Source organism: Macaca nemestrina, chromosome 2 (assembly GCF_043159975.1).
Source record: "Macaca nemestrina isolate mMacNem1 chromosome 2, mMacNem.hap1, whole genome shotgun sequence".
Taxonomy (NCBI): Eukaryota; Metazoa; Chordata; class Mammalia; order Primates; family Cercopithecidae; genus Macaca; species Macaca nemestrina.
Genome location: NC_092126.1, coordinates 36,084,015 through 36,111,868, shown reverse-complemented (window position 1 = coordinate 36,111,868; position 27,854 = coordinate 36,084,015). Strand labels below are relative to the sequence as shown.

Below are 27,854 nucleotides of genomic sequence, written 5' to 3'. Positions count from 1 at the left end.
CACCCAGCCTGTGTGTTGTCTTAACTAGAGAAAAGAATAGGCAGAGTAGGCAGTACCTACCTCAACGAGACAGTCTTTTGGTTTTTCCTTTTAAAATCTACTCTGATTCTTGATTCTCCCCATTCTCTTTGCAGCCGCACCAACTGGTATATGCAACTATAGCATACAACTACAGTAACCAAAATGGGCAAAAGATATGATCTGCTAGTACACACAAAAGCAATTTGTAAGAAATGCATTTTAACCCGTAGTATTAGCAAAGATCACAAAGTATTGGTGAAGATATGGGGAAATGGACACTGTCAAATATTTCTGATAGAAATGTAAATTGTTATAATCTTTGTAGAGAGTAATTGGCAGTATTTATCAAAACTACCAATGCACACACTTTTGGGGCCAGCAATTCCATGTCTGTAAGTTCATTTAACAGATACAGATACATTTCTATGTTTGGAAATGAGAGGTATACCATGTTAGTGACTAATTTCTTCTAATAGCAAAAGATTGGAAGCCACCCTCAATGCCCAGCAGCAGGGAACAGGCTAAACAAATTCTGAGGCATCTGTTAGCTAGAACAGAGGTTACAACTTTTTCTGTGACTAGCTAGATAGTAAATGTTTTAGGCTCAGCAGGCCATATGGTCTCTGTTGCAACTATTGAACCCCGCTGGTGTAGTGCAAATGCAGCCATAGACCATATGTAAATGAATGTGATGGTCATGTTCCAATAAAACTTTATTTGTAAACAGAGGCAATGGGTCAGATTTGACTTGTGGGCCAGAGTTTGCTGCCCCCTGTGGTATGATATCATACAGTCATAAAGCAGTATGTTCTGAATACTACTTGTGTAAAAAGACAGGAAAGAATAGGTACATATTTCTTTGTATACGGGTAAAATGTTTCTGAAACGATATACAAGAAAAGGATAACATTGATTGACTCCCATAGAAAAAAATGGTGGCTAGCACATGGGTTGGGTAGAACTTTTCATTGTATATCATTTTGTATGTTTTGAATTTTGAACTAAGTGAGTATATTATCTATTATACATGTTGAAATAAAAGTAAATTTAAAAAGACATAAAAGCAAACAGGGACGCTTTTGTGAAGCTCTCTGTGAGATACAGAGATATAAAGATGCTTGGGGATCCCCGTTCAGTGTTTGCCTCCAGCACACTGGGCTACAGCCATGGCTTATTTCACTGAAGAGGCCTCAGGGAGTCCAGCCAGCTCAGCACCCAGGAGCCTCTGGATCACAGATGCTGTCAGGCATCCTGCTTTTGCTGTTCCCCTGGAAAGGAACTTCCCCAGGTGGTTAACATGGCAATATCACAACAGGTCATCTTATAGTCTAGAGTCAGAGTGGCAGTGCCTGTTTTAATCCAGCTTCGTATATCTTAGAAAATATTGACTCTTGTTGGCAAAAGCAAGAATAGAAAAAGTCTAGACAGAGTAGCCTGTATAAAATGTCTGTTTACAGGGAAAATTATTGTTTGTAGGTGTAGATGACATGGAGACATGCTATTCAAGCTTTCCAGTCTCCTCGTGGGTAAATCTAGACCTATGCTGTGTCATAGAGTAGTCACTAGTCATCTGTAGCTGCTTAAATAAAAATGAAATAGAATTAAAAGTTAGTTCCTCAGCCTTATTTATTTATTTATTTTTGAGACAGAGTCTCATTCTGTTGTCCAGACTGGAGTGCAGTGGTGCAATCATAGCTCATTGTAACCTCGACCTCCTAGGCTCAGGTGATCCTCCCATGTCAGCTTCCCAAGTAGTTCCCGTGGGACTACAGGCACATGTCACCATACCTGGCTAATTTTTGTATTTTTGTGAAGACAGCGTTTTGTCATGTTGTTTAGGCTGATCTTGAACTCCTAGGCCCAAGCGATCTGCCCACCTTGACCTCCCAAAGTGCTGGGAATATAGGCATGAGCCACTGCTCCTGTATAACCCCTTGTGGCCAGTAGCTACCATACCGGATTGCTGCGTGGATCATAGAATATGCCCATCATGGCGCTATTTCAGTTAGATGGCTCTGCGTTAGACGATCTTGAATGTTTCTTTTGGCCCTAAGACTATCAACAACCAGAAACCTCACAATTCATTTCAATCTATTCACTTCTCTTCATTCTTAATAGTTTGCACAATCTGTCATCCTGACTGTTGAAGGCATGATGGTTACAGCTCAGATAAAGTTCCTGACCGCAGATGCCTCAGACTGACCTGCGGCAAGTGCAGACCTACTGTCAGAGAAGATAGCATGGGTGCAGTCCATTTGTTCCTGGCCCTGGGGACTGTTAAGACAGACTGAGTTCTCTCACATCCGGGCAACCATCAGCTTGTGCTGGTGATTGATTAAGCCTTTGGATATGGTATACATCATCCAGTGGCAGCAGGCAAGGGATGGAGAAAGGAGGCCTCTGGGAATGAGCGTGTGGAGTCAGCTTTGGGCAAATAGAAATTGAATGGAAGGAGCATCTCGGGAAGAAGGCTAAGAAGGCAAAGCAGAGCTTGCATTGCAGGAGGCAGACTTCAGATCAGGCTTAGGGTATGGGAACAAAGACGTCTCAGTGCCCCGGCTGAGAAATTGGACAAGAAAGATGGGACCTGTGTTCCCCCAGAGGAGGTGGACTGAGGGCAGAGCTGTTTGCCTGGCAGAGGAGGTGAGATGGCGGAGGTTTGGGGAGGGGCACAGTTTTAGTTCTCTGCTCAACCCTCAGGGGCCCGGTGCAGCAGGCAGAATTCTAAGATGGCCTCCACGACCTCTGCTCTCTGCTGTTATACCCAATGATTAAATTATGTTAGATGACAAGGATGAAGGGATTTTGACACGTAATTATGGTTCCAAATCAGTTAAATTTGAGCTAATCAAAAGAGGAGTATCTGAGTGGGCCAGACTTAATCAGATTAAAGGCTTAACATGGTAATGCTTTTCTTTTGGCCCTGAAGGAGCAAACAGCCACGTTGTAAATGGCCTCTGAGGAGGACTGGCCTCTAGGAGTTGAGGACCTCAATCTGACATCTGCAAGGGATTGAATCGTGCCAAGAACCCAAATAAACTCTGAAGATGAGAATGCAGCCCTGGTGGGTACCTTGACTGCAGCTTTGTGAGACCTTGTGGTGATGCAGTGTAAACAAACCTATTGCACTGCCAGTCATATAAAAGTCTAGCACATACAATTATGTGCAGTGCATCGCACTTGGCAATAATAGTAAATGTTATTGGTTTATGTATTGACTATATCTATACTTTTTATCATTAGTATACTCCTACTTATTAAAAAATTAAAGTAGTTAACTGTAAAACAGCCTCAGGCAGGTCCTTCAGGAGGAATTCCAGAAGAAGGCATTGTTGTTACAGAAGATGACAGCTCCATGCGTGTTACTGCCCCTGAAGACCTTTCAGTGGGACAAGATGTGGAGGTGGAAGATAGTGATATTGACGATCCTGACCCTGTGGAGGTCTAGGCTAATGTGTATGTATGTGTCTCAGTTTTGAACAAAATAATGTTTAAAAGGTTAAAAAAACCCTCTTAAAAATAGAAAACAACCTTATAGAATAAGGATAAAAGAAAAAATATTTTTGTATAGCTGTATGACATGCTTGCATTTTAAGCCAAGTGTTATTATAATAGAGTCATAAAACTGGAATTGGGGGCTCTGTGCCTCTTCTCACATACATTGCCTTAAGCATCTCTTCCATTTGACTGTTCCTTTATAATAAGCTGGCAAAAATATGTAAAGTGTTTCCCTGAGTTCTGGGCACTGTTCTAACAAACTATCTACTTATCCCTCTGCAGAGGAGGTCGTGGGAACCCCTAATTTATAGCAGTTCATCAGTAGTATGGGAAGGCCAGACTTGTCATCTGAAGTGAGGGCCATCTTATGGGACTGAGTCCTTACCCTGTGGGATCGGATGCTAATTCCAGGCAGGTAGTGTCAGGATTGAATTGAATTATAGGACACCCAGTTGGTGTTTGGAGGGCTGCTTGGTGTGGAACAAACCTACATATTTGGTGTCAGAAGCATTTTGTGAGAGTATAGGGGACAAAAAGGATTTTTTTAAAAAAGAGATGGGGTCTCACCATGTTGCCCAGGCTGAAGTACAGTGGCTATTCATAGGAATGATCATAGTGTACTTCTCCTTTGAACTCTTGGCCTCAAGCAATCCTCCTGCCTCAGCCTCTAGAATAGCTAGGACTACAGGCACATGCCACAGTGCCCAACTTAAAAAAAAAAGTTGTTTTATTTTACATGACTAATTAGGAGGTCTGGAGTGTGGTATGGCATGTTGTCTGAGGTTCCTGAAGCATCCCTGAATACCTTGCATTAGGTAACCACAGCAAATAGACAAAGAAGAGCCAGACTTTGAGACCTTCCAGAAATTCTCTGGACCAATCTGATTCTGTCATCACTAAATCATACAACTTCAGAAGCTCCAAAAACTGGACCATGAGGTTCCTGACATTCATAACACCATGGCTGGAAAGAATATGATTACTGCACTGACCTTAGCAAGAACCCCTTAATAAGTTTTTTTATGTCTCTATTTTATTAAGCTTTTAATGACTGAAAAAATAAACAGAATTGGCAGATAAGTTCTAGCAGATGCTGATGGTTCCGCCTTTATCCCTTAGGCTTTCACAGTTTAGTGCTCTCCTGTTCTCCCTGCCAGATTTTGCGTCTTTTTCCCTGAGAGTTTCTCTGAAGCCTTTGGAAGTCCACTCTGATAGCAGATGGCAGAAGACTGTTGGGAGATGGTATTAACATCTCAGCTCCCTCGCCTTTCCCCTCTCCCGTATTCTATACCATTTCTCACAATTCTTCTTGGTTTACACATCAGTGTCCCACAGTGGTAACTGGTTTGATTATGCATTCTTTGTTGGTTCCCTTCTTTGCTTCTCCTCTACTGGTATCTTGTTGGTTTTTAACTCTCCAATTTCCAAGTAAACTACCTTAACTCCAATATTTGTTTCGGGATCTGCTTCTGAAGGAACTTAAACTAAGATATAAATTAATCATGTTAATTAATTTTCAGCCTCTCTAGTCTAATGAAATGCATGCTTGCATTTTCTTTACAAAAGCTTTTGAAAGCTGTGTGTGTTAAGCCATTTCACATTTATGCTTTGCCGCCAAGAAACGGACAAGAGATGCTCACGATGGGCAAATGTCAGCCCCCGAGGGCACAACTGCAACTGACAAAACTATTTATTGGAGGAATTCTGGCTGTCAGTTCAGATCTCTGTTGATGATCAGAGGAATTCACTCATTCTGCAAATATTTTCTGAGCTCTGCCTCTCTGTAAGAGGCCCAGGCAGCATTGGCCAAGCTAAAACAAATACTGTCTGTTTTCTCTGAGACGTAGCTTTCAGATTACTCTATTAAAAAAAACACTAATGAATCTGTTCGGAATTAATGTTTGAGTTACTGTTGGGCTAGTGATGATTCTCCAAGGGGTGAGGAGGAGATAATAATGACCTTTTTTTTTTTCTTTTTTAAACTATGAAGGATTTATTTCTGATAATTATAATGGTCTGTCCTTTCCCAAAGAAACAGTCACCACAGTGTGGTGCACATCCCAGGAGGACTGGCACAGAAGCAAAGTTTGCAAACTGCTAGGCCTCTGAGGTTTAGCTTTGGGAGCAGAGCCAGGGGAGAAACGATGCAGCCCAATGCAGAGATAAGGTCCCTGGACCAAGAACAGGAGAGCTGAACTATGGAGCTCTCAACCAGCCGTGTGATCTCGGGAAGTCACCTGCACTCTCTGGGTCGCAGTTTCCTCACCCCTAAAATTAGGGACTGGGATCAGATGGTCTCTAGGACCATTAATGATCTGTTATCAGTCATGAGTCTGTTAAAAAAGGCAATGGACCCAAGTCAAATCTATGGCTTCACTTTACCTCTGTGTTGCTCCACTTCTCATCAGGTTGGGTGGGGTGAGGGGAAGTCGTTTTTTGAATAACTAGGCACTATTTGCCCTAAAAAGTGTTTGTAGTGACCTGGCTCAAGGATTGGTGGTTAGAAAGAAAGGAAGCTACTGAGACGGGGTAGGAGTTGGAGAAATGGGTGAGTGAAAGGATGTTTTCCAGGCTGGAGAACATTTGGGGGTTCCAGAATTGATGAAGACCCTGCTGGAAAGGTTCCTGTTGATACTTGGGGGATAGAGGGAGTATGGTGGGAGGAAGCACAGAAAAGGCTCTCCCATTTTTCTTTTTTTTTTGTTTGTTTGTTTGTTTTTGAGACGGAGTCTCGCGCTGTCGCTCAGGCTGGAGTGCAGTGGCCGGATCTCAGCTCACTGCAAGCTCCGCCTCCCGGGTTTGCGCCATTCTCCTGCCTCAGCCTCCCGAGTAGCTGGGACTACAGGCGCCCGCCACCTCGCCCAGCTAGTTTTTTGTATTTTTTAGTAGAGACGGGGTTTCACTGCGTTAGCCAGGATGGTCTCGATCTCCTGACCTCATGATCCGCCCGCCTCGGCCTCCCAAAGTGCTGGGATTACAGGCTTGAGCCACCGCGCCCGGCCCCATTTTTCTTTTCATAGCTTTTTATAATTCTTATGGTTCTCAAATCTGGCTGCATATTAGAATCATTCAGAGGGCTTTAAAAATCACAAAGTCCCTCTCCTCCTTCTGATTTAATTGGTCTGGGATGGCAAGTTTTGAAAATGCTCTGAAATAATTCAGCTGCATAGCCAGGATCAAGAACTACTAAATGGTAACCAAGAGCTCAGACATAGCCTTTGTCTTCGCTCAGACATCTACCTTATTTTCTCTACCTTTTCACATTTTCCTTCCTCTTCACCTTTCATCCTCTGTCTCAAGATTACAAAGTCAGAAACAGGTGGGAGACGGAGAAGGGAAGAACAAATCCTATGCATCCTATTTTCTGGTTAATTCCTGTATTATTTATGAGGTTTAATAAAAGTTGTTTTTCTTCCATGAATATAATGTATACTATTTAGCAAAAACTTGAGAAATACTCAAAAACAAAAAAGAAAAAACATCTCAAAGTGTCAGACTGATCCATCACTCAAAGGCAAATACTGCTAATGCCATTTTAGTCTTTTCTTTCTAAAATTTTTTTCTCAATGCCTAGTTTCTTTGTTTGAATGCTTTACCCTATTGTATATACCAGGAAGTGGCAAACTGCAGTCCACAGGCCAAATCCATCTCACCTCTTATTTTTGTAAATAAAGTTTTATTGGAACATAGTTATGCTCATTTGCTACCTATTGGGTACAGCTGCTTTCACACTGCAGTGGCAGAGCTGAGGAGTTGCAACAGAGACCATCTGACCCATGAAGCCTGAAATATTTACTGTCTGGTCCTTTACAGAAAATATTTTTTGGCTTCTGGCATATACTATTCTGTACTCTCATTTTCTCCTCATTGTACCTTATATTATGAGCATGTTCCTATTTTATAAATGCTTCATAAGCATTAATTCTAATAACTGCCTGATATTTTACGGCACACAGGTAGGTTGTGGCTTACACTTTCTTCTATTAGTACATGTGTATGTTTTTTCACTCTTATAATGCTTCAGTGAGTATATTTGGACATAGATGATTTGTTTTTTCAATTATTCCTTTTTTTTTTTTTTTTTTTTTTGAGACAGAGTCTCACTCTGTTGCCCAGGCTGGAATGCAGTGGCCCAATCTCGCTCACTGCAACCTCCGCCTCCCAGGTTCACGCCATTCCCCTGCCTCAGCCTCCCGAGTAGCTGGGACTACAGGCGCCCGCCACCACGCCCGGCTAATTTTTTGTATTTTTAGTAGAGACAGGGTTTCACCGTGTTAGCCAGGATAGTCTCAATCTCCTGACCTTGTGATCCACCTGCCTCGACCTCCCAAAGTGCTGGGATTACAGGCGTGAGGCACCGCGCCCGGCCTCAATTATTCTTTTGGGATTGTATTCAGATTATTCAGTTGGTAGCTAGGGGCATTTTAACACCCCTCCTGGTACATATTACTATATTTCTTATTCAAAGGCAGTGCGCTAGTTTGTACTTTTCAGTAATACAGTAGAGAAACTACTTCTCCACATGCTTGCCAGCATTATTACCATTTTAAACATTTTCTACTTTTAGATAGGTAAACAAAAAGCTATTATTTTAATTTTCATTTCTCCTGTTTCTAATGCGGTTGAACTTGTTACTAAACCATTGTTATTTCTTCTTCTGCACATCGACCAGTTTTCAGCTCAGCGTGGCCTCCTTCTGCGCAGGGCAGAGTGGAGGATGCTGGTCTTGCGTCTCACCTTAGCTTGGAGCAGGGCTCCTGCCTCCACCCGGTTCTTTTCAACATCTCTCTCCCACTGAATTCTGATCATCTCAAGGATGTCGTCCAGACCAGTGCCAATGGGCACATCCATGTGTTCCAGCTCACACCCTGCCAACTGTTTGTGCAGCACCTTCACATCCTGAAAACGACAAGATACATCTTAGGTGAGTTACAGGGGGAGATAAATGGCATAGCACTCTAGCCAGCGAAAACCAGCTCTGTGGGCAATTCTGTCATCTTTCCACAACTGCCAGACACAGGCTTCACAGAGACTGGGAAAGTCCCTGACCTTCTTCCCAGCATAAGTGTAATTTCTCTTTTCCCAAGGATGCATTTCTCTCTCTTTCTTTCTTTCTTTCCTTCCTTCCTTCCTTCCTTCCTTCCTTCCTTCCTTCCTTCCTTCCTTCCTTCCTTCCTTCCTTCCTTCCTTCCTTCTTTCTTTCTTTCTTTCTTTCTTTCTTTCTTTCTTTCTTTCTTTCTTTCTCTTTCTTTCTTTCTCTCTTTCTTTTTCTCTCTTTCTCTCTTTCTTTCTTTCTTTTTCTTTCCTTCCTTCCTTCCTTCCTCCCTCCTCCCTCCCTTTTCTCTCTCTTTCTTTCTTTCTTTCTTTCTTTCTTTCTTTCTTTCTTTCTTTCTTTCTTTCTTTCTTTCTTTCTTTCTTTCTCTTTTTCTTTCTCTCTCCCTCCCTCCCTCCCTCCCTCTTTTTCTCTTTCTTCTCTTTCTTTCTCTCTCTCTCTTTTTTCTCTCTCTCTCTCTCTCTTTCTTTTGACAGGGTCTCACTCTGTCACCCAGGTTGGAGTACAGTGACATGATCTCAGCTCATTGCAGCCTCCACCTCTTGGGCTCAAACAATCCTCCTACCTGAGCCTCCTGAGTAGCTGAGACTACAGGCACGGCACACACCACCACGCTCGGCTAATTTTTGTTTTTAGTGGATACAGGGTTTCACCATGTTGCCCAGGCTGATCTTGAACTCCTGGGCTCAAGTGATCTGCCTGCCTTGGCCTCTCAAAGTGCTGGGATTATAGGCTTGAGCCACCATGCCTAGCACCAAGGATGCATTTCTTAGGTTGGTCTCCCCAAGCCCAGGCCCAACGCAGAAATAAAAATAAATAAACAAAAACAAAGTAAGCAACAACAGCAAAGCGAATTTAGGCGAATTTAGGCGTAAAGTCAGAAAGAGACTTAAAAGATAACTTTGGCATCTCTAAAGGGTTACTGTTGGAGAGTAGTCTTAAATCACTGAGCTAAGAACAAGAAGAAATGGGCTTGCAGTTGCTGGTTAGCTTAAGTTGGACTCAAGAAAGAACTTCCCAATGTGAGCATTGTTAAGTGGGTTTTGACTCTTCCAACTTGACGCAGCCTAAATCTCGGATCAGACAATAATATGTGTGAGGTGGTTTGGAATCACTGAAGTCTTGCAGGGAACTAGACCCCATAACTGTTGGAGGTCCTCTTCAGTTCTGTCATTCAATGATCTGACCCAATTTTGTTAATGAGTAGATGTCAACCACAGCTTGGATCTACCTTCAGAGTTATTTTGTTTGTATAATAGGGTGTTAAAAAAAAAAACAAAAAACAAAACCTGACATAGAATGTATTGAGGGGGGTTGCTCCCTCTAATTTAACCCAAGTTCCCTCATTTGCTAGTGCCAAGACCGGCTGCCTTCCCCTGTTTCTGCACCACACTGGTTCCTGAAGCTATTTGAGTCTGAGACTGCTGGGGTAATCTGACGCACTAGAAGGATCTGAAAGTATTTTACAGGCATGTTCCCTGCAGTCCTGGGCACGCAATGCAGAGGGTCAGAGATGAGCTACTGTGGCCTTGTTTTGAAGCACAGGCAGACAGGTCTGCACTTCTGGTCTTGTGGCCAACCCAGCAACCCCAGTCCCTTCCTACCTCTTCATAGTTTCTTGATAGAGAGCCAAGTTCTTCTTTCAGACTTTCTATTTGACTCTCCAGGTCCATTTTAGTCAAATTAGCTTCATCAATGACTTTATACAGAGAGTTAATTTCCTCTTCTGCCGCCTTTCGAAATGGCAGCTCATTTTCATATCTGCAGATAAAGGAACTTAATCAGCATAACTGGGTAGCCCAAAAGGAAAAGAATAGGATTATAAATGTTACCAACAGGCCAATTATGTGATGGTTAGACAATGAATGGTACAAGTCACTGTTTCAATAGATTTGAGGGCACTGTTAGTGCAATTGTCATACATTGATTTATTAAAATGATGGCAACTGTAGCCAACTTCTGATAACCTGGCTTCACGGGCTACCAGCCTCATGGGAGTGTTGAAGCACAGAGCTCCAGGGAAAACTCAGGAGTTCAGATCCAGGTTAGGGGATCCGGCATCTTCATCGCTATCCTGATGGTCCTCCTTTTCAACCAAGGCTCCTTTAACAAACATTACTGACAACCTGTTAAGCACCAGGCTGGGGACCCAAAGCACCCATGTTAAAAGTGTCCATCTGCAGGACAGTGGCTGCCAATCCAGATGCCTTCAGGGACTGAGTGGGAGGTGTAGCGGAGCATGGTTCTCAAGCCTGGATGCACATTAAGTCACCTAGTGAGCTCTAAAACTGCTGAAGCCTGGATCCCACCCCTGGGGACTCTGATTTAATTAGTCTATAGCTTGTGCACTGCACTGACGTTTTTCTGATATTAGTCTATATCTGATATCTATATCTATATCTATATCTGATATATCTGATATATATATCTATATCTGACATACGTTTTTCTGATATTAGTCTATAGCTTGTGCACTACACTGATGTAATTCTGATCTGCAGCCAGGATTGAGAATCATTACTCTAAACTAGTAGTTCTCAAGGTATTTGAGTCCCAGGACCAGCAGGATCAGCATCCCTGGGAACTTGCTAGGAATATAAATTTGGGGCCCCTCTCCAGACCCATTAAATCAGAAACTCAACAGGGTGGGGCGCAGCAATCTGTGTTTTCTATATGGCCCCTGGGTGATTCTGAGCATTGCAGAGTTTGAGAACCCTGCTCTAAACCAACTGACAGTGGGCACAATCTTTGAGCCCTTGGGGCCTAGTTTGTGTCTACAAGGAGGGGTGTGAGCTGGATAATCATGGCGCTGTTATCCTGCCAGCCTCCCCTGAGGTAGAAGGTGGATGATGCAGGCTCCAGAGCAGCATTATCCACATTGCCCAGGAGCCTAGGGACGTGGAGGGACGGTCCCCTCTGCTGTAAGGCATTACCTCTCTTTAAAGTCATCTGCTCCCGCCTGGATAGTTTCTGTCTGTAGCATGAGCCGGGCATTTTCCAAGACTGCCTCGCCTACCTGGAGCGATCACAGACACCAAAGGAGACAAAGTCACTGACAGCATCAAGATCACTCACCACCATGACTTGTCTTAGGCACAGAGGCTCTGGGGGACCTCAGAGAACCTTTCTTACAGCAAATATTTGTGGAATTAAGGTGTCCCTCTCTTTGGGACAATGGTCAAGGTGGTGGGATATAAATAATACGGTATAAAATCTGGATATGTTCTAAGAGTTTTCAGAGTGGGGTTTTTGGCATAAAAAGACTATTCGAAGGCAGACTTGTTCACAGCCTCTGTCACAGAGACGAGCTTTCATATCTCCAGGGCAGAGTCTGGCTCCTTAGATGAAGTTTCACTGGCTTTGCCTAGCAGCTCTTAAAATTTCTGGTCATGGATGCCTTTGGAGGGCTGGTGAAAGCTCTAGATGAGTGCCGAGAGAGCTTCCTGTGATGGTGGAAATGTGTCTGCACTGTCCAGTGTCTGCACTGTCCAGCACGGTGGCCGCCCGTGGCTACTGTATTGGGCAGTGTGGCTCTAGAGTTTCATCTCCCCCAAAATGGACACATCAACATAAACATTGTGCATATAGTTTAGGGGTTCATGGAGTCTTGAGGAGTGGTTTTTCAAACTTGAATCCCTAAGCCTCTCAGGATTTCCCACAGGTAGGGATTGGGGGATGTCCTGCCTTCAACCTGAGAAACTCCTTTATGTATATATACATGGTGAGCTGAAGGCTTTGATAGGGGAAGCCCGTGGGGTGGAGCCAAGTCCCAGCTATGGGAAGAAAGTAACTGCGCTCTCCCTTTGCTCCAGTGTGACTGTCTTATTTTGTTTCATTTCATTGAATTTCTTTTTTCTTTCTTTCTTTTTTTTTTTTTTGAGACAGTGTCTTCTTGCTTTATTGCCCAGGCTTGAGTGCAGTGGTACAATATCTGCTCACTGCAAGCTCCGCCTCCCAGGTTCAAGCAATTCTCGTGCCTCAGCCTCCTGAGTAGCTGGGATTACAGGCATGTGCCACTGTGCCCGGCTAATTTTTGTATTTTTAATAGAGACAGGGTTTCACCATGTTGGCGAGGCTGGTCTCGAACTCCTGACCTCAAATGATCCACCCACCTCGGCCTCCCAGAGTGCTGGGGTTACAGGTGTGAGCCACCACACCCTGCCATTTTCATTGAATTTCCCACTAGCAAAGCTAATCTTTTCTGTTCCAGCCTGGCCCTGGGGCACACTGGGGAGCAGGCAGACTAGGGTCTCTCCCTTTCCTAGTTCTTAATCACTCCTGTCTCTCACCTCTGGTGCCTGGAGTTCTCCTTCTGGTTGATAAAGAATTTGCAACTCATTCACATTTAAGTATCAAAGGACTAATAATGACTTAAAATAGCGATTTATATCCTTCTTTTAAGGTAATAATTCCCACCCTCAAAAATTACAGCTTATAGAAAACCCATATATATGTACAGATGTCCTTTGGTATCTGTGGGGGCTTGGTTCCAGTGCCCCATGGATGCTCAAGTCCCTTATATAAAATGATGTAGTATTTGCATATAACCTACACACATATCCTTCCATATACTTTAAATCATCTCACGATTACTTGTGATACCCAATACAATGGAAATGCTATGTACATAGTTGTTATTTACTGTGTTATTTAGAAAATAATGACAAGAAAAAAGCCCACATGTTCAGTAGAAATGCAGTCATCTATTTTTTAAAAAACATTTTGATCCACAGTTGGTTGAATTCATGGATGTGGAACCCATGGATGTGAAGGACCAACTGTACTTTGCACCAGTGGTTCTCAGTGTGGGCCCTGGACCAGCGGCAGCAGCATCACCTGGGAACTTGTGAGAAATGCACATTTCAGCCCCTGTTTCAGATGGACCTATCAGAATCTCTGGAGGTGGGTCCTAACAATTTGCATCTCAGCAAACTTTCCAGGGGCTTACGATGCATACTCAACCTTGAGAACCCTGGTTTCACGTGGCCCTGCCCCCAGGCCTGCTCAGGCTGCTTCCCTGCTGCACCCAGAATCCCTCTGTGCCTTTGCACCTGCTGCCTCCATGGAGAACAACTTGTTTCACTGCCTCCCCCCTCCCAGCCCTCACTGTCTGAGAAAGCCTGCTCCGGTATAATGCTCATTTCAAACACGGCTTCCCCACGGAGCTTTTCTATTTCTTTACTCATTGATTCTTGCCTTAATTTCTTCAGCACATAATTACTGTTTATGCCAGGCTCTGTCCTGTTTGTTGAGAAACCAGCAGCTATTGTAGGAGATGAGGTTAAAAAGGTAGACAAGACCAGATCATAGAGGGAAGGCCTTGGACAAAATGGAAAGGAGTTGAGATTTCCTGGGAAGCCTTTGACAGGGTTTAAGCAGGGTACAGAGGTGATCTGTGTACTAAGCGGAACCTCTGACTACTGTGGGAAGGGAGGATTGGAGGAGGATTGGAGGAGGCAGGAGAAGATGCCAAAGGACCAGTCGGGAGGCTCTTGCAATGGTCCAGGGAGCCCATCTTATTAATGATGGTGGCCTTGATGAATGATGTAATCATAGGATAGGTGGAGAAAGGTGGACTGGTTTAAGATGCATTTGGGGGATAGAACAGTCGGTTCTTGGTGGTGCAGTAGTTGTGGGGAGAGTGAGGGAAAACAATCAGGGGTGACCCCTCCGTTGCATCCTGAGCCGTCGAGAGCATGGTGGGGCCTTTGCTGATTCTCTTCCTCCCTGCTTGGCTGGTTCCTGCATCAGAGTCACAGCCCACCCCTGTGGCACATTATCCCTCTCTTACCACATTTCGTACAAACACTTTGTAGACAATGATAGTGTTTTCTTATTCTGGAACCTGGCTCCTCCATTCACTAGCATGGGCCAATTGCTTAGAGTAAGTAACTCTAAGATTTGGTTTCCGCCCCCATAAAATGAAGATAATAATACTCCCCTCCCCCTGGGAGAATGAAATGAGCCAAGGTGTGTGAGACTTAATGTATGTGTGACTCAGCAGACTGCCTGGCACAGAGTAAGTATTGCATGAATTGTAGCCATTATCATCATTGTTACTTGTCTTTGTACAAAGCAGTTGTTCAATGAATGTCGAATGAATTTGATGGGTTTGTGCAGTCTGGCACTGATCCCGCTTTACTTTTCTGAATATGCACAGGCAGTTGAATGAAGACTTCCATCTAGTGGCTTGATACATATATATATATATATTTTTTTTTCTTTTGTTTTTCCTGTCCATAGTCATTTGAAAAGTCCTAGTCATTTGTACTATGATGGTGAGGACTTTATCCCTTTCTATAATACTACTCCTGTTTTCATTGTGGATGTAGTTATTAAAATAAACGAGCTGGTGGTGGTAGATGAGAGATTCGACCATCATCGTGTTAAAGAAAAGGCAAAGACAAGCAGCGTTTTTAAAAAGGTTGTCATTTGGGTCCAAGGGTACAATTAATGGTTTGTTTGGAGTTAAAGATATTGGCATCCTGGCAGCCAGAGCTGCAGGCATGGGGAGGAGGTGGGTAAGACTGGGCTCCTGGGAAATTAAACTCAGCTGGTGCAGTGGCAAGGTGCAAGATTCCCTTGGAAACCCTTCTCACATTTATTTGACTTTCAAGTTTAGGATGGATGTTCAGCATAACTTGCTTCTAGCAATCAAGGAATGAGAAATAATTCTCAGTCCCTAGCACCCCAGTGATACTGCTCCTAATAACAAGGCACAGGCCGCTGCATTACCAAGCCCGGCAGATGCTTCTCTGCACTCATCTCGACCTGCCGCTTGCATTTGTCACAGATGTACTTTCCTGACTCAGCTTCCATGACACCACTCTCTCTGGGCTTCCTCCTACTTCATTGACCATTCTTTCTCATTATTCTCTGCTTCACCAGGTTTTTCGTCCTTATCTGACCTCTAAATGTTAAAGTTTTTCAGGATTGGGTCTTGGTGCTTCTTTTTTTTTTAATCACTAAGTGGTCTGATCTGTCCACATAGATTTAAATGGTATTGTATGTGCTAATGATTTCACATTTAAATGTCTATCTCAGAACTTCCTGCTCAGCTCCAGACTTGCATACTCACCCTGTCTTTGAGGTCTTCACTTGGCTATTTCTCAGACATCTCAAACTTAACATGTCTCCAAATGAAAATCTAGATAATTTCGGCCGGGCACGGTGGCTCACACCTGGAATCCCAGCACTTTGGGAGGCTGAGGTGGGTGGATCACCTGAGGTCAGTTGTTCAAGACCAGCCTGGCCAACATGGTGAAACCCCTGTCTCTACTAAAAATACAAAAAAGTAGCCAGGCGTGGTGGCATGCACCTGTAATTCCAGCTACTTGGCAGGCTGAGGCAGGACAATCGCTTGAACCCAGGAGGCGGAGGTAGCAGTGAGCTGAGATCGTGCCACTGCACTCCAGCCTGGGCCACAAGAGCGAAAACCCATCCAAAAGAAAGAAAGAAAGAAAGAAAATCTAGACAATTTCCCCTCTGATCTTCCCTTTCCCCACTGCCCCTTGATCCTCTTCATCTCAGTAAACAACCCCAGTGTCTACCTGGAAACCAAGAGGTCATCTTGATCTCTCACTTTTTGTCGTTTCCACATCTCATTTATTCTGAGTCTAGTCAATTCTACCCCCACAATGTATCTCAAATCCGTTTACTTCTCTCTACCTCTCTTGACATCACCCCAGTGCAAGTCACCATCATGCTATCCTATCCCATTCATTGTAATATCCTTCCAAATCCCTGATCTCTCCTCCAATGCATTCTACATCCTGCTCCCAGAGTGGGCTTTTTAAACTCTTAAAATCATATCATGTCACTCTGATTAAACTAAATTAAAACTCTTCAGAGGGGCTAGGTGTGGTGGTTCATGCCTGTAATCCCAGCACTTTGGGAGGACAAGGGGGGTGGATTGCTTGAGCCTAGGAGCTTGAGACCAGCCTGGGCAACATAGCAAAATCCTAGCTCTCAAAAAACAACAACAACAACAAAACAACAACAACAACAAACAGAATTTATCCAGGTGTCGTGATGTGCACCCACAGTCCCAGCTACTTGGGAGACTGATGTGGGAGGATCTCTTGAGGCCAGCAGGTCGAGGCTGCAGCCTGAGAGACAGAGTGAAAGCGAAAGCCTGTCTCAAAACAAAAACAACACATAAAACAAAACAAAACCCTTTAGAATTGTCTCTTATACTTGGAGTAAAACCCAATCTTCTGAAGTGGCCTTCAAGGCCCTGCATGCTTGTCACTCTTCCATCGCTCCCAAGGCTCCCGCCATGTGGGTCTTGGTCTTTCTGGACCATACCAGTTCCTTTTCTGCTCGAGGCCCTAGCACTCGCCGACTCCTCTGCCTGGCCCACTCCTCCCCTCCTCTTTGCATGAATAGCTCCCTCGTTCTGGTCACCTGACTGCAAGCAGTGCTTCCCTTTACTCAGCCCCTTTCTGCTTGTTAGTTTTCTTTAAAACACTTACCACAGCTTGTGTTATCAACGTTATGGTTTTTAAATTATTTTCTCTGTATTTTCTGCTAAAATAGAACCTCCTCGAGGTCAGGCACTGCCTTTTTGTCCTGTTTGCTGTTCCATCCCTAGCACAGTGTCTGGCACAGCGGGTATTAGTTGAATTAATGAACCCAGCAGTAGTGCTGCCTCTTTATGGAGAACCCAAGCAGGGAAGACCCAGTGCCTACGCTCAGGGAACAGCCAGGTTCTTACCCAGTTCCAACCTGAGAATCACCTTAAACATCTCTCCCTTCCGCATTTCCCAAGTCAAAAACCGTCAATTCCCCATGTAGATGTGCCCAAATCCATTCCCACTCCATTATCCAGCTTGTTTCAAGTCCTAATCATCTCTTTTCTGGTTTAACCTGATAGTTGTTACCCAGGGACAAAACCTAAGAAGCCCACGCACAGTGAGTTAAGATTGCATCTGAGGCCAGGTGCAGTGGCTCACGCCCGTGGCTCACGCCCGTGGCTCACGGGGATTACAAAGTGTAATCCCAGCACTGTGGGAGGCCCTGACAGATGGATCACCTGAGGTCAGGAGTTCGAGACCAGCCTGGCCAACATGGTAAAACCCTGTCTCTACTAAAAATACAAAAATTAGCCCAGCATGGTGGTGCATGTCTGTAATCTCAGCTACTCAGGAGGCTGAGGCAGGAGAATTGCTTGAACCCACCGCCTCCTTTCCCCACCGCGGGGGAGGAGGAGGTTGCAGTGAGCCGAGATGGCGCCATTGCACTCTAGTTTGTGCAACAAGAGCAAAACTCCATCAAAAAAAAAAAGATTGCATCTGAAAGTGAACTTAGGGGGAAATGTCAACAAGTAATGGAGAAGTCCAGCCATCTCTTGAGACAGTTCACCCCCAAGCACAGTCACAGCCATTGGGTGTCCAAGGAGAATGAGCGACATCTGAGGGCTAAGGTTGAATTTCACTCTGGAAGCCACAATACACTTCTGAGCCTGTATTGCAAATGAACGCTGACTTCATCAGACTCTGCTCTGGCTGGAATGTCTAAAGGAATGTCATTGTAGAGGGGCCAGATGAGCATGCAGTGAGAAGCTAGAACTGGTGGCCAGGGTTTATTTGCCATTATTGGGCAAACAGGATCACCTTGGCCACTAGAAGTTGCCCTCTGTCATGCTGAGCACAAAGTTCTTTAGGCTACTCTTTCCCTGGAAGCCTCTCTGTCCCTCCAAGTTCTGGTTCTGGACCCACCTAGACTTCCACCTCCAGCAACCTCAGAAATCTGAGGGCTTGCTTTGGATAGTAGGCACGCGTGCTGGTCACTAAAGAGGTTTAACTCCTACCATATATAGGGTTTAGCCCCTACCACTTATAACACAGTCCTGGGTGTTTATGTCAGATGAGTTTGTTGTGAGACAACAAACTCATTTCTCCAGATGCCCCAACGAAATTGAATTTTGAGCCCCAGGCACATCTAGATACAGTGATTCTGAGGGGCTCTATTTAGACAGCCAGCATCTCCTGCTGCTGATACGGTTTGGCTGTGTCCCCACCCAAATCTCGTCTTGAATTGTAGCTCCCATAATCCCCACGTGTTGTGGGAGGGATCTGGTGGGAGGTAATTGAATCATGGGGGTAGGTTTTCCTATGCTATTCTCATGATAGTAAGATAGTCTCACGAGAGCTGATGGCTCTATAAAGGGAAGCTCCCCTGCACACGGTTTCTTGCCTGCCACATGTAAGATGTGCCTTTGCTCCTCCTTCACCTTCTGCCATGATTGTGAGGCCTCCCCAGCCATGGGGAACTGTGAGTTCATTAAACCTCTTTTCTTTATGAATTACCCAGTCTCAGATATTTCCTCATAGCAGTATGAAAATGAACTTACACATCCTCTGTGATATTGCTCGCGTGCTCTCTTTCTCTCTGTCTCTCTCTCTGCTTTCTAACCTCCCACCCTCCCCCTTTCTACTGGAATGAACTTATTCAGATGCAGATTGGAACTCACGTTTTATTTGAAGGTGTGCTCAGGAATGAACCCTGCCATGTCCCCTTGTCCTGTGAAGTCTGTAGCCTGGGGCACAATTTGGACCTTGCTCTTCAGTCTAGTTTTATTTTTCCCTCACTCCCCAACCATGAACCGAGGTATTTTTCTGAACAGACTCAGGCCTTTCCAGCTTCCAGACCTTGACTCCTGCTGCTACCTCTGCATGTCACGGCAGACTGCCTCATACTTTCCTTTGTCTGGTGAACTTCTATCCATCCTTCAAAACCTGGCTCAAGCTGTGCTAGGTATCCTTAGTACGCCCCGTACCCACTGTGGTGTATCAATCTCTGCAGTTGTCATGCTGCATGTGATTCTGGTTTTTTCCTGCCTTTCTTCACTGATTTGTGTGGCCTTGGATCAGGGAGAGTCTCTTGTCTCTGCTTCCTTAGCTCCCAGTTCAGTGCCTGGCACATAGGTGCTCAATAAATGTTTGTTAACAGAATAGACTAAGGAAGCTAGCTAAGGAGAGAAGTCTAACACAAAACAACAGCAAACACATAAGGCAGAAAATATTAGAGGTACAGAACAAATGTAAGATGCCTGAGAAGCAGAATTCACATTTTGGAGACAAAGCCTTCTTTATAAAACCCCCACATAGAAGCAACAAAACAGACCAAACCAAAATATTTTTTAAAGCACTTACTACACTTTATGCCACAGTCAGCCCTTCACAGGCCTAATCTCATTTCATCCCTCTGATGTGAGTGGCCACACAAAGTGGGTGAACAGCAGTTGTTTCCATTATGTGATGAGGAAACTCAGGCCCAGAGAGTTTAAGTAAATTGCCGACATGGCTAAGTGGCTCAGCTAGAACTTAATTCACAGACTGTGTTTGTTTTTAAAAACATCCTTTTTACTGTGGGAAATTTCAACTATGTACAACTATATATAAAGGTAGAAAGAGTCTCGAATAATGACCCCCCATCCCTCCACTTCAGCAATTGAAATATCATGGCTAAATTTTACAATCTCTACCCACCAACTTCCACCCCATCTCGGAGGCTATTATACACATATCACTTGGAATATCTGTAAATATTTCAGTAGTCCTTGCTCTATTTCATATTTATTGTATTTTAATTTTAAAATTATTCAAGTGATAATTTAATTGTCACCTGATTTAAAAAGTTAAACAGCACTGAAGACCTTCTAGAGACCAACATTTCCCTGTCCTGCACTTTCCTCTCCCCACACCCTGCTTGCAGCACTTTCACCTTTTCTTTTTTCTTTTTTTTTTTGAGATGGAGTCCCCCTCTGTCACCCAGGCTGGAGTGCAGTGGTGTGATCTCGGCTCACTGCAACCTCTGCCTCAGCAGGTTGCAGAGATTCTCCTGCCTCAGCCTCTTGAGTAGCTGGGATTAAAGGCATGCACCACCACACCTGGCTAATTTTTGTGATTTTTTATTTTTAGTAGAGATGGGGTTTCACCATGTTGGCCAGGCTGGTCTCAAACTCCCGACCTCAGGTGATCCACCTGCCTCGGCCTCCCAAAGTGCTGGGATTACAGGCATCAGCCACCATGCCTGGCCTCACTGTTTCTTTCATCCAGAGCCTGCCCCCATGTTTCTTGATTGCTCAAGTTATCAGCCACAGACATCGTTCACTGACTTCTAGCTGACAAATGAATATTTAACTTACTCATCCTCCACCTCCCTTTCCCTTTACTGGCTGTTTTGACCACTTTAAATAATAAAGCTCTATTTCTTGTATCAACTATAGACAGTTTCCTCCTCATACTCACACTTTCTCTCTTATAATTTGAGATGTTTTATTTTCGAAGGTCAAAAGGGAAGACAAAGAATCAGTTTAATTACTCAGCTACCCCACTGACGCCTCTGTGAATTACAGGTCCTTTCTGTGAAGAATTACGATGTAGGTGCCCTGGCTGTCAGAAGCTATGGGCGGGTAGCCAAATCATTGTTTTACTTCCCCACTGAGCATTCTCAGGCCTGCAGAATAATGCCAGCTATTTGATTTTTTTTCATGGGGCTCCCTCTCCAGGGCAGGCCTGTAAAACCCATGCTCAGCCATCTTGCGTTACTCCCATGTTTGAATCATGGTTCTAATGTTAAATAGTTCAGTTCTCTTTCTTCCCTTTCTTTCTTTCCTTCCTTTTATTTCTTTCCTTCCTTTTCTTTCCCTTCCTTCCTTCCTACCTTCCTTCCTACCTTCCTTCCTTCCTTTTCTTTCTTTCTTTCTTTCTTTCTTTCTTTCTTTCTTTCTTTCTTTCTTTCTTTCTTTCTTTCTTTCTTTCTTTCTTTTCCTTCCTTCCTTCTTTCATTTTTTCTTTCTTTTCTTCTTTCTTTCCTTTCTTTCCTTCCTTCCTTCCCTCCCTCCTTCCTTCCTTCCTTCCTTCCTTCCTTCCTTCCTTCCTTCCTTCCTTCCTTTCTTTCTTTCTTTCTTTCTTTCTTTCTTTTCCTTCCTTCTTTCATTTTTTCTTTCTTTTCTTCTTTCTTTCCTTTCTTTCCTTCCTTCCTTCCCTCCTTCCTTCCTTCCTTCCTTCCTTCCTTCCTTCCTTCCTTCCTTCCTTCCTTCCTTCCTTCCTTCCTTTCTTTCTTTCTTTCTTTCTTTCTTTCTTTCTTTCTTTCTTTCTTTCTTTCTTTCTCTCTCTCGGTCTTCCTTCCTTCCATCCTTCTTTCCTTCCTTCCTTCCTTCTTTCTTTTGTTTGTTCATTTTTATTTTTATTTTATTTTATTTTGAGACTGAGTTTTGCTCTTTTTGCCCAGGCTGGAGTGTAATGGTATGGTCTCGGCTCACCACAACCTCCACCTCCTGGGTTCAAGTGATTCTCCTGCCTCAGCCTCCTGAGTAGCTGGGATTACAGGCATGTGCCACCACACCTGGCTAATTTTGTATTTTTAGTAGAGATGAGGTTTCTCCATGTTGGTCAGGTTGGTCTCGAACTTCCAACCTCAGGTGATCTGCCGCCTTGGCCTCCTAAAGTGCTGGGATTACAGGTGTGAGCCACCGTGCCCAGCCCTCAGTTCCTTTTCTTATAAAATTGAGCTGCTTTGTCTTCACAGTACCAGGTACATAGTAAGCCAAACAAGTCAAACCCAAACACTTTTTAAGCACTTGCTATGTATTATGCCATGGCAGTTCCTTACTCGAGAGAGTTTATGCTCTCTCCTGTTTGTGATACAAAAATTGGAAGCAACCTATGCCTATCAACAGAAAAAGTCATAACCTATCATATAGACAAGGAGCCTTAAACAAATTCATGGAAAAATATGTATTATGAGAAAACAATGCATATATATATATATATTTTTATTTTGAGACAGAGTCTTTCTCTGTCACTCTGGCTGGAGTGCAGTGAAGAGATCTCGGCTCACTGCCACCTCCACCTCCTGGGTTCAAGGTATTGTCATGCTTCAGTCTCCCAGTAGCTGGGACTACAGGCAAATGACACTGCGCCCAGCAAATTTTTTGTATTTTTTGTAGAGATGGCCTCAAGTGATCCACCTGCCTCAGCCTCCAAAAGTGCTGGGATTACAGGCATGAGCCACCGTGCCCAGCCTAAATTTCAAATTTTTTTGCACCAAAACAAACTCATACTAAGTTCTTATATCTGAACAGAATCAGATATAAGAGGCACTAAGAAGTATAAGACATCAGTTTGCAAAGAGCCCGTATCATAGCAACATGAATTCTGGAAAAATTAAAGCAAGAGAAAACATAAAATTTATGGTGAAGCTTGGGTGGAAAAATAATGAAATCATTGGAGCTTTAAGAAAAGTTTATGGGGACAATGCCCTAAAGAAATCAGCAGTTTACAAATGGATCATTTGTTTAAGAAGGAATAAAATGATGTTGAAGATGAAGGCCACAGCAGCAGACAATTTGCAAGGAAAAAATTCATCTTGTACATGCCCTAATTGATTGCAGAAAGAATAGCTGACACCGTAGACATCTCCATTGGTTCAGCTTACACAATTCTGACTGAAAAATTAAAGTTCAGCAAACTTTCCACTCAATGGGTGCCAAAACTGTTTTGCCCAGATCAGCTGCAGACAAGAGCAGAGTTTCAATGAAAATTTTAAAAATGTGAGACCAAGATCCTGAAGCATTTCTTCAAGGAATTGTAATAGGAGGTGACACATGGCTTTACCAGTACAATCCTGAAGACAAAGCACAATCAAAGCAATGGCTAGCAAGTGGTCACAGCAAAGGGAAATGGGTCAAGAGCAAAGGTCATGGCAACAGTTTGTGATGCTTAAGGCATTTTGCTTGTGGACTTTCTGGAAGGCAAAGAATGACAACCTCTGCTTATTAGAAGAGTGTTTTGAGAAACTTAGTTAAAACATTAGCAGAAAAATACCTGAAAAAGTTTCACTAGAGAGTCCTTCTCCAGCATGACAAATGCTCCTGCCCATTCCTCTTATTGAATAATGGCAATTTGGCAAGAGTTTCAGTGGGAAATCATTGGACAGCCACCTCACAGTCCTGATTTGGCTCCTTCTGGCTTCTTTTTGTTTCCTCCTCTTAAAACATCTTTAAAGGGCACCGAGTTTTCTTCAGTTAATAATGTAAAAAGACTGCACTAACATTGCTAAATTCCCAGGATCCTCGGTTCTTTAGGGAGGAACTAAATGGCTGGTATCATTGCTTACAAAAGTGTCTTGAACTTGATGGAGCTGCTATTCAGGAATAAAGTTTACATTTTGTATTTTTATCTCTTAATTCCATTTTTTTTCTAGGAACATTTTGAAGTCCTTTCATATACAATGAAATGATAGATTTATCAACACAGATAAATCTCAAAAACACAATAACTGAAGAAAGCAAGTGACAGATGGAAATAGTATGTGATGGTCAAACAATCTAGATGTTTCTCTGAAGGTGTTTTTGGATGAGACTAACATTGACATTGGTGGACTTTGAGTAAAGCAGGTTGCCTGCGCTCCATAATGTGGGTATTCTCATCCAATCAGTTGCAGGATTTGATAGAGCAAAGACTGAGGTCCCCTGAGAAAATGGGGTTCCACCAGCAGACAGCCTTCAGCCTTGAACTGCAGCATCACCTCTTCCCTAGGTCTCCAACCTGCTGGCACTTTGATCTTGGACTTCTAGCCTCCATAACTGTGTGAGCCAATTCCCTCAAATCTCTCTCTCTCTGTACACATTCTACTGGTTATGTTTCCCTGCAGAACCCTGACCAGTACACAGCATAACACAATTTAACATAGAGTTTAAAATAATGCGAAATAGTCCTCTGAAAGGTTTTACACATGTGTAGTCAAACTTTCATGGGAGTGGTAAGAACCAAATTTAGGGCAGCAGTGGCCTCTGGGGGGAGTGGGGGTAGAATTCAATCAGGACAGAGTATAAGCAGAATTTCAGTTGTATCTAAAATCTTTGATTTCACGTTTTAAAAAAGGTTTTTAACAAATAACACTGAGTTGACAATGCTGAGTATTAGGTGCCTTTTTGTGTGTTAAAAATATTTCATTATTAAGAACAAAGTGAGATGGTATAAATAAAATCACCTTGGAAAAGAAGACGAGCGCAGTGGCTGACACGTCCTGGGTCCCTGACAGACACAGGGAGAAACTGGCTGGGGCAGGTTTGATGGAGAAGGCAGGTCAGAGCGAGGGCAGGCGGTGTGCAAGTGTGGCCTCAGGGAACAGTGGGCGGGGTGACTGCAGAGGTCAAGTGAAGGCAGTCACAGTCACCCGGGGGGCTCTCCAACAGGCCCTGCGTGTTTACCTGAAGGTGGCCCTGCACAGACAGTTATCCCCGACTTTCCTCTGACAAGATGTTTCCTGGGCACTTGCCAACAACAGAGGAATCTAAGTTCTTCAGAAATTCGCTTGAGACTTGTTGAGGCTTAGGGCAGATCACAGGCGCTCCTTTCCTATCCCAGGCGTGGCTGCTGCGGCAGGCACTGTCACTGCTCTGACAGATCCTCTTTTGTTTTTTTTTTTCTGGAACCATTTTTTTTTGTCCCCATGTTCCTGTGCATTCACTCCCCACAGCCAGGCCCTGTGGCTCATTTGTGGAGCAGTGCCCTAGGGCCCCAGTGCCTGGCTTTCTGGCTCTGCCTGACAGCTGGGGGCATGAAAGCCCAGTCCCTGGCTTGGGGGTGGGGCAGTCCTGAGGTGGCTCCCTTGCTTGCTCCTCCCTCCGTGTCCTGCCTCCCTGCCTCTTGCAGGTTTCTCCAGGAGCACTTCCATAGTACGTGGCCCACAAGAGAATCCCGGACTTGGGCTTTGCTTCTCAGGAATCCAATCTAACGTAAGTGTTCTCCTCAGTCTCATGCTTTTCCTTCTGGAAAACCTCAAGGTCAGATTAGCATGAGCTTTAGTCTGTCGAGAGTGGATCTGGGCACACAGACTCTGGAATCCGACTACCCAAGTTAAAGGTTTTGTCTCGATCACTTCTAGCTGTGAACCTTGGAAAAGTTATTTAACTGGTGCTGTGCATCAGTTTCCTCATCTATAAAAAGGAATCATACAAGGAATGGCCTCATAGGGTTGTTGAGAGGTTGAATGAATCAAGATGAGCAAAACCCTCAGAACAAATTCTGGCATGTAGTATATGCTCAATAAATGTCAGTTTTCTTAATCTCCACTGGAACTAAGGGACACTTATGGGCAATAAAGAGATAGATATGCTTTACCCCTTGGCCCAGGCTAATGTAATGAAGGGAACAAACCATTCTCTGTCATGCAGAAACATAACCTCAGTTGACTCCAGTGGGACATAATGGACAGTTTAGTGTGCTGTTGCCAGGATGGATGTGGCTGATGTCCTTTTGGAAGAATCATGGAAGAATCCTCACCCTTACACTGCCTGAGATGCCACCCCATTCTCCAACCCCAGGCCGGCTGAGGAGCAGGGCGGTGGGATTCTGGTAAGTAGAAGATTAGGAACGGCAGGGAAATGCTTACTCGATCTTGTGTGAACATCAGCAAAAAGAAGGTACAGGACTCAAAGTGTTAGACTTGGATTGGGAAACCAAGGTTCAAGTTCTGGCTCTGCTTTTCACCAGACGTCATAGTTATCACTTCTGAGCTTCAGTTTCTTTATCTGTAAAAAGGAGGTAATGACACCTGTTCTGCTTATTCTGCAGGGAGGCTGTGAGGATCTAGAGGATACAGCCATGGAGAACATGCTGGCTTCCTTGAGCTGCTAAGCATTGAAGTCCCACCAATGGTGGCGAGGGTTTAAGGAGAACATTGCAATTGCACAGTCAGAATGATCCTTGGAAATTCTTTAGAAGGGTGCCATCTTGGAGACCCACAGTCAATAAAACCAGCCCGGCTGGGAGTTTTCTCCAGCATTTGAATAACTTGTTGTTTCTTTGGTTGAACCATGATGAGATAATTGGCTTAAACCAGGAGTCATGCATGGTGTCTGGAAACTGCCTCATTGAAACACCAGTATCATGCTCTGCATGCATAATCCTCTCATCATGAGAGGCACACGGGAAACGAGCCAGCCTGTCTGGAAAGGAAGCAAATGCATGCCTTCCATCTCCCGCTCCGTACTGGGCATATCCTCCTGGAGGAGCAGAAATGCCAGCACCACTTAAATGATGTTTCTCTCTCTCTGCCCTGTACTTGCTGGAGGCACATGCCCACATCATGTAGAGTGTCAGGGCAGAGAGCTCTTGGGAAGAGCTGAGCTGTGGGGACCTCCTCCCGCGCGGAAGAGGGAGGCCTCTGCAGAATTCTCTGCCATGTGCTTCTAGGCTTCCTCAACTCAGAAATTTTATTATAGCGTTTTAGAATGTGAAGAGCTCTTGGGAATCATGAAAGATGAAGAATCAAGATGGAGGTTTGATGGCTTGTCCCAGGCCCCAGAGTGAGCCCTTTGCTTTTTGGAATCCAACAGCAAGGACTCATGGGAATATCGTGGGCTTTGACTTGGAGAGACAGGGCTCAAACCTCGTCTTTGTCACTTAGTGATTGTGTAATTCTCTAAAAGTCTCCCTATTTGTAGAAAGGGGATAAGGGAACTTTCTCTCCTGGATTGCAAGGTGATTAGAAGAGATGTATGTGTAACGGGATGTTCAGCTGTCTGAGCTGAGATGACTGCAAAGTCACTGCACTCCTTTTACAATGCCTGACAGCTGCTTCCATCTCTGGGAGACGTGGAGCCCTTGGCAAGCATGTCAGCGGGGGGTCATTTGGGAGGGCGGCCTGCGAGGGTGAGGGGATGCCAGTGGGCCATACTGCAGGGGCAGAAGTTTGGGAGGAGGGGTCACAGGCCGTCAGCTGAAGAAGGGGCTTGTGCCTGCAGATGCTCCAGCAGGGGAGTCTCAGAGGAATCCAGAAAAGTGTCCCCAAGAGAAAGAATCTTACTTAAACGTTAGCCAGACCCAGACACTGTGACACCAACTTACAACAACATCTGACAAGGAAGAGCTTTCCCCCTTCCCTTCGCTTCCCTTCCCTTATTTCCCCTCCCTTCATCCTGCTTAGATTTCAACTGGGCTAGAAACAGCCACAGGGAAGTGGGAGTGAGGAGAATCGCAGGAAAGAGAGACAAAGCTGACCTCAGCACCCCCACTAGGTGCTTGGCCCTACCTGGGCAGGGGAGAAAATGAAGGTTGATGTGTTGAATAATATATCAATTAGACATTCTGTTTCCTGAGTTGAGACTGTTTTGTGGCTTAAAACGAGTATGGTATTTTTAGTTTCCTGCAAGTGATCAGAAAAATCATGGGACCGTCCATGTTTTCGCCCAGGGGCTGGGAAGAATGTCTACCACCCACTGAGCAAATTGAAAGGGATCTTGGGCGGGTCCCTATCAAACCAAAGC

General features: G+C 44.3%; 1 protein-coding gene and 1 long non-coding RNA gene across 2 annotated transcripts in view; one reads left to right on the top strand and one right to left on the bottom strand.

Moving 5' to 3' along the window:
- Nucleotides 1-27,854, bottom strand: part of LOC105469874 (beaded filament structural protein 2) — a 67,055-nt gene that overhangs the window by 17,350 nt on the left and 21,851 nt on the right. The window contains exons 2-4 of the mRNA XM_011721428.3: nucleotides 11,506-11,588; nucleotides 10,177-10,333; nucleotides 8,257-8,418 (exon numbers count right to left, since the gene is read on the bottom strand). Coding sequence (XP_011719730.1) covers nucleotides 8,257-8,418; nucleotides 10,177-10,333; nucleotides 11,506-11,588 — 402 coding nt within the window. The remainder of the gene's footprint in view (nucleotides 1-8,256; nucleotides 8,419-10,176; nucleotides 10,334-11,505; nucleotides 11,589-27,854) is intronic.
- LOC105469873 (uncharacterized) lies at nucleotides 2,000-26,340 on the top strand. The gene is made up of 7 exons (XR_011619696.1): nucleotides 2,000-2,664; nucleotides 2,951-3,085; nucleotides 8,192-8,443; nucleotides 13,306-13,474; nucleotides 25,240-25,322; nucleotides 25,761-25,941; nucleotides 26,161-26,340. It is a non-coding gene; the product is annotated as an uncharacterized lncRNA (long non-coding RNA).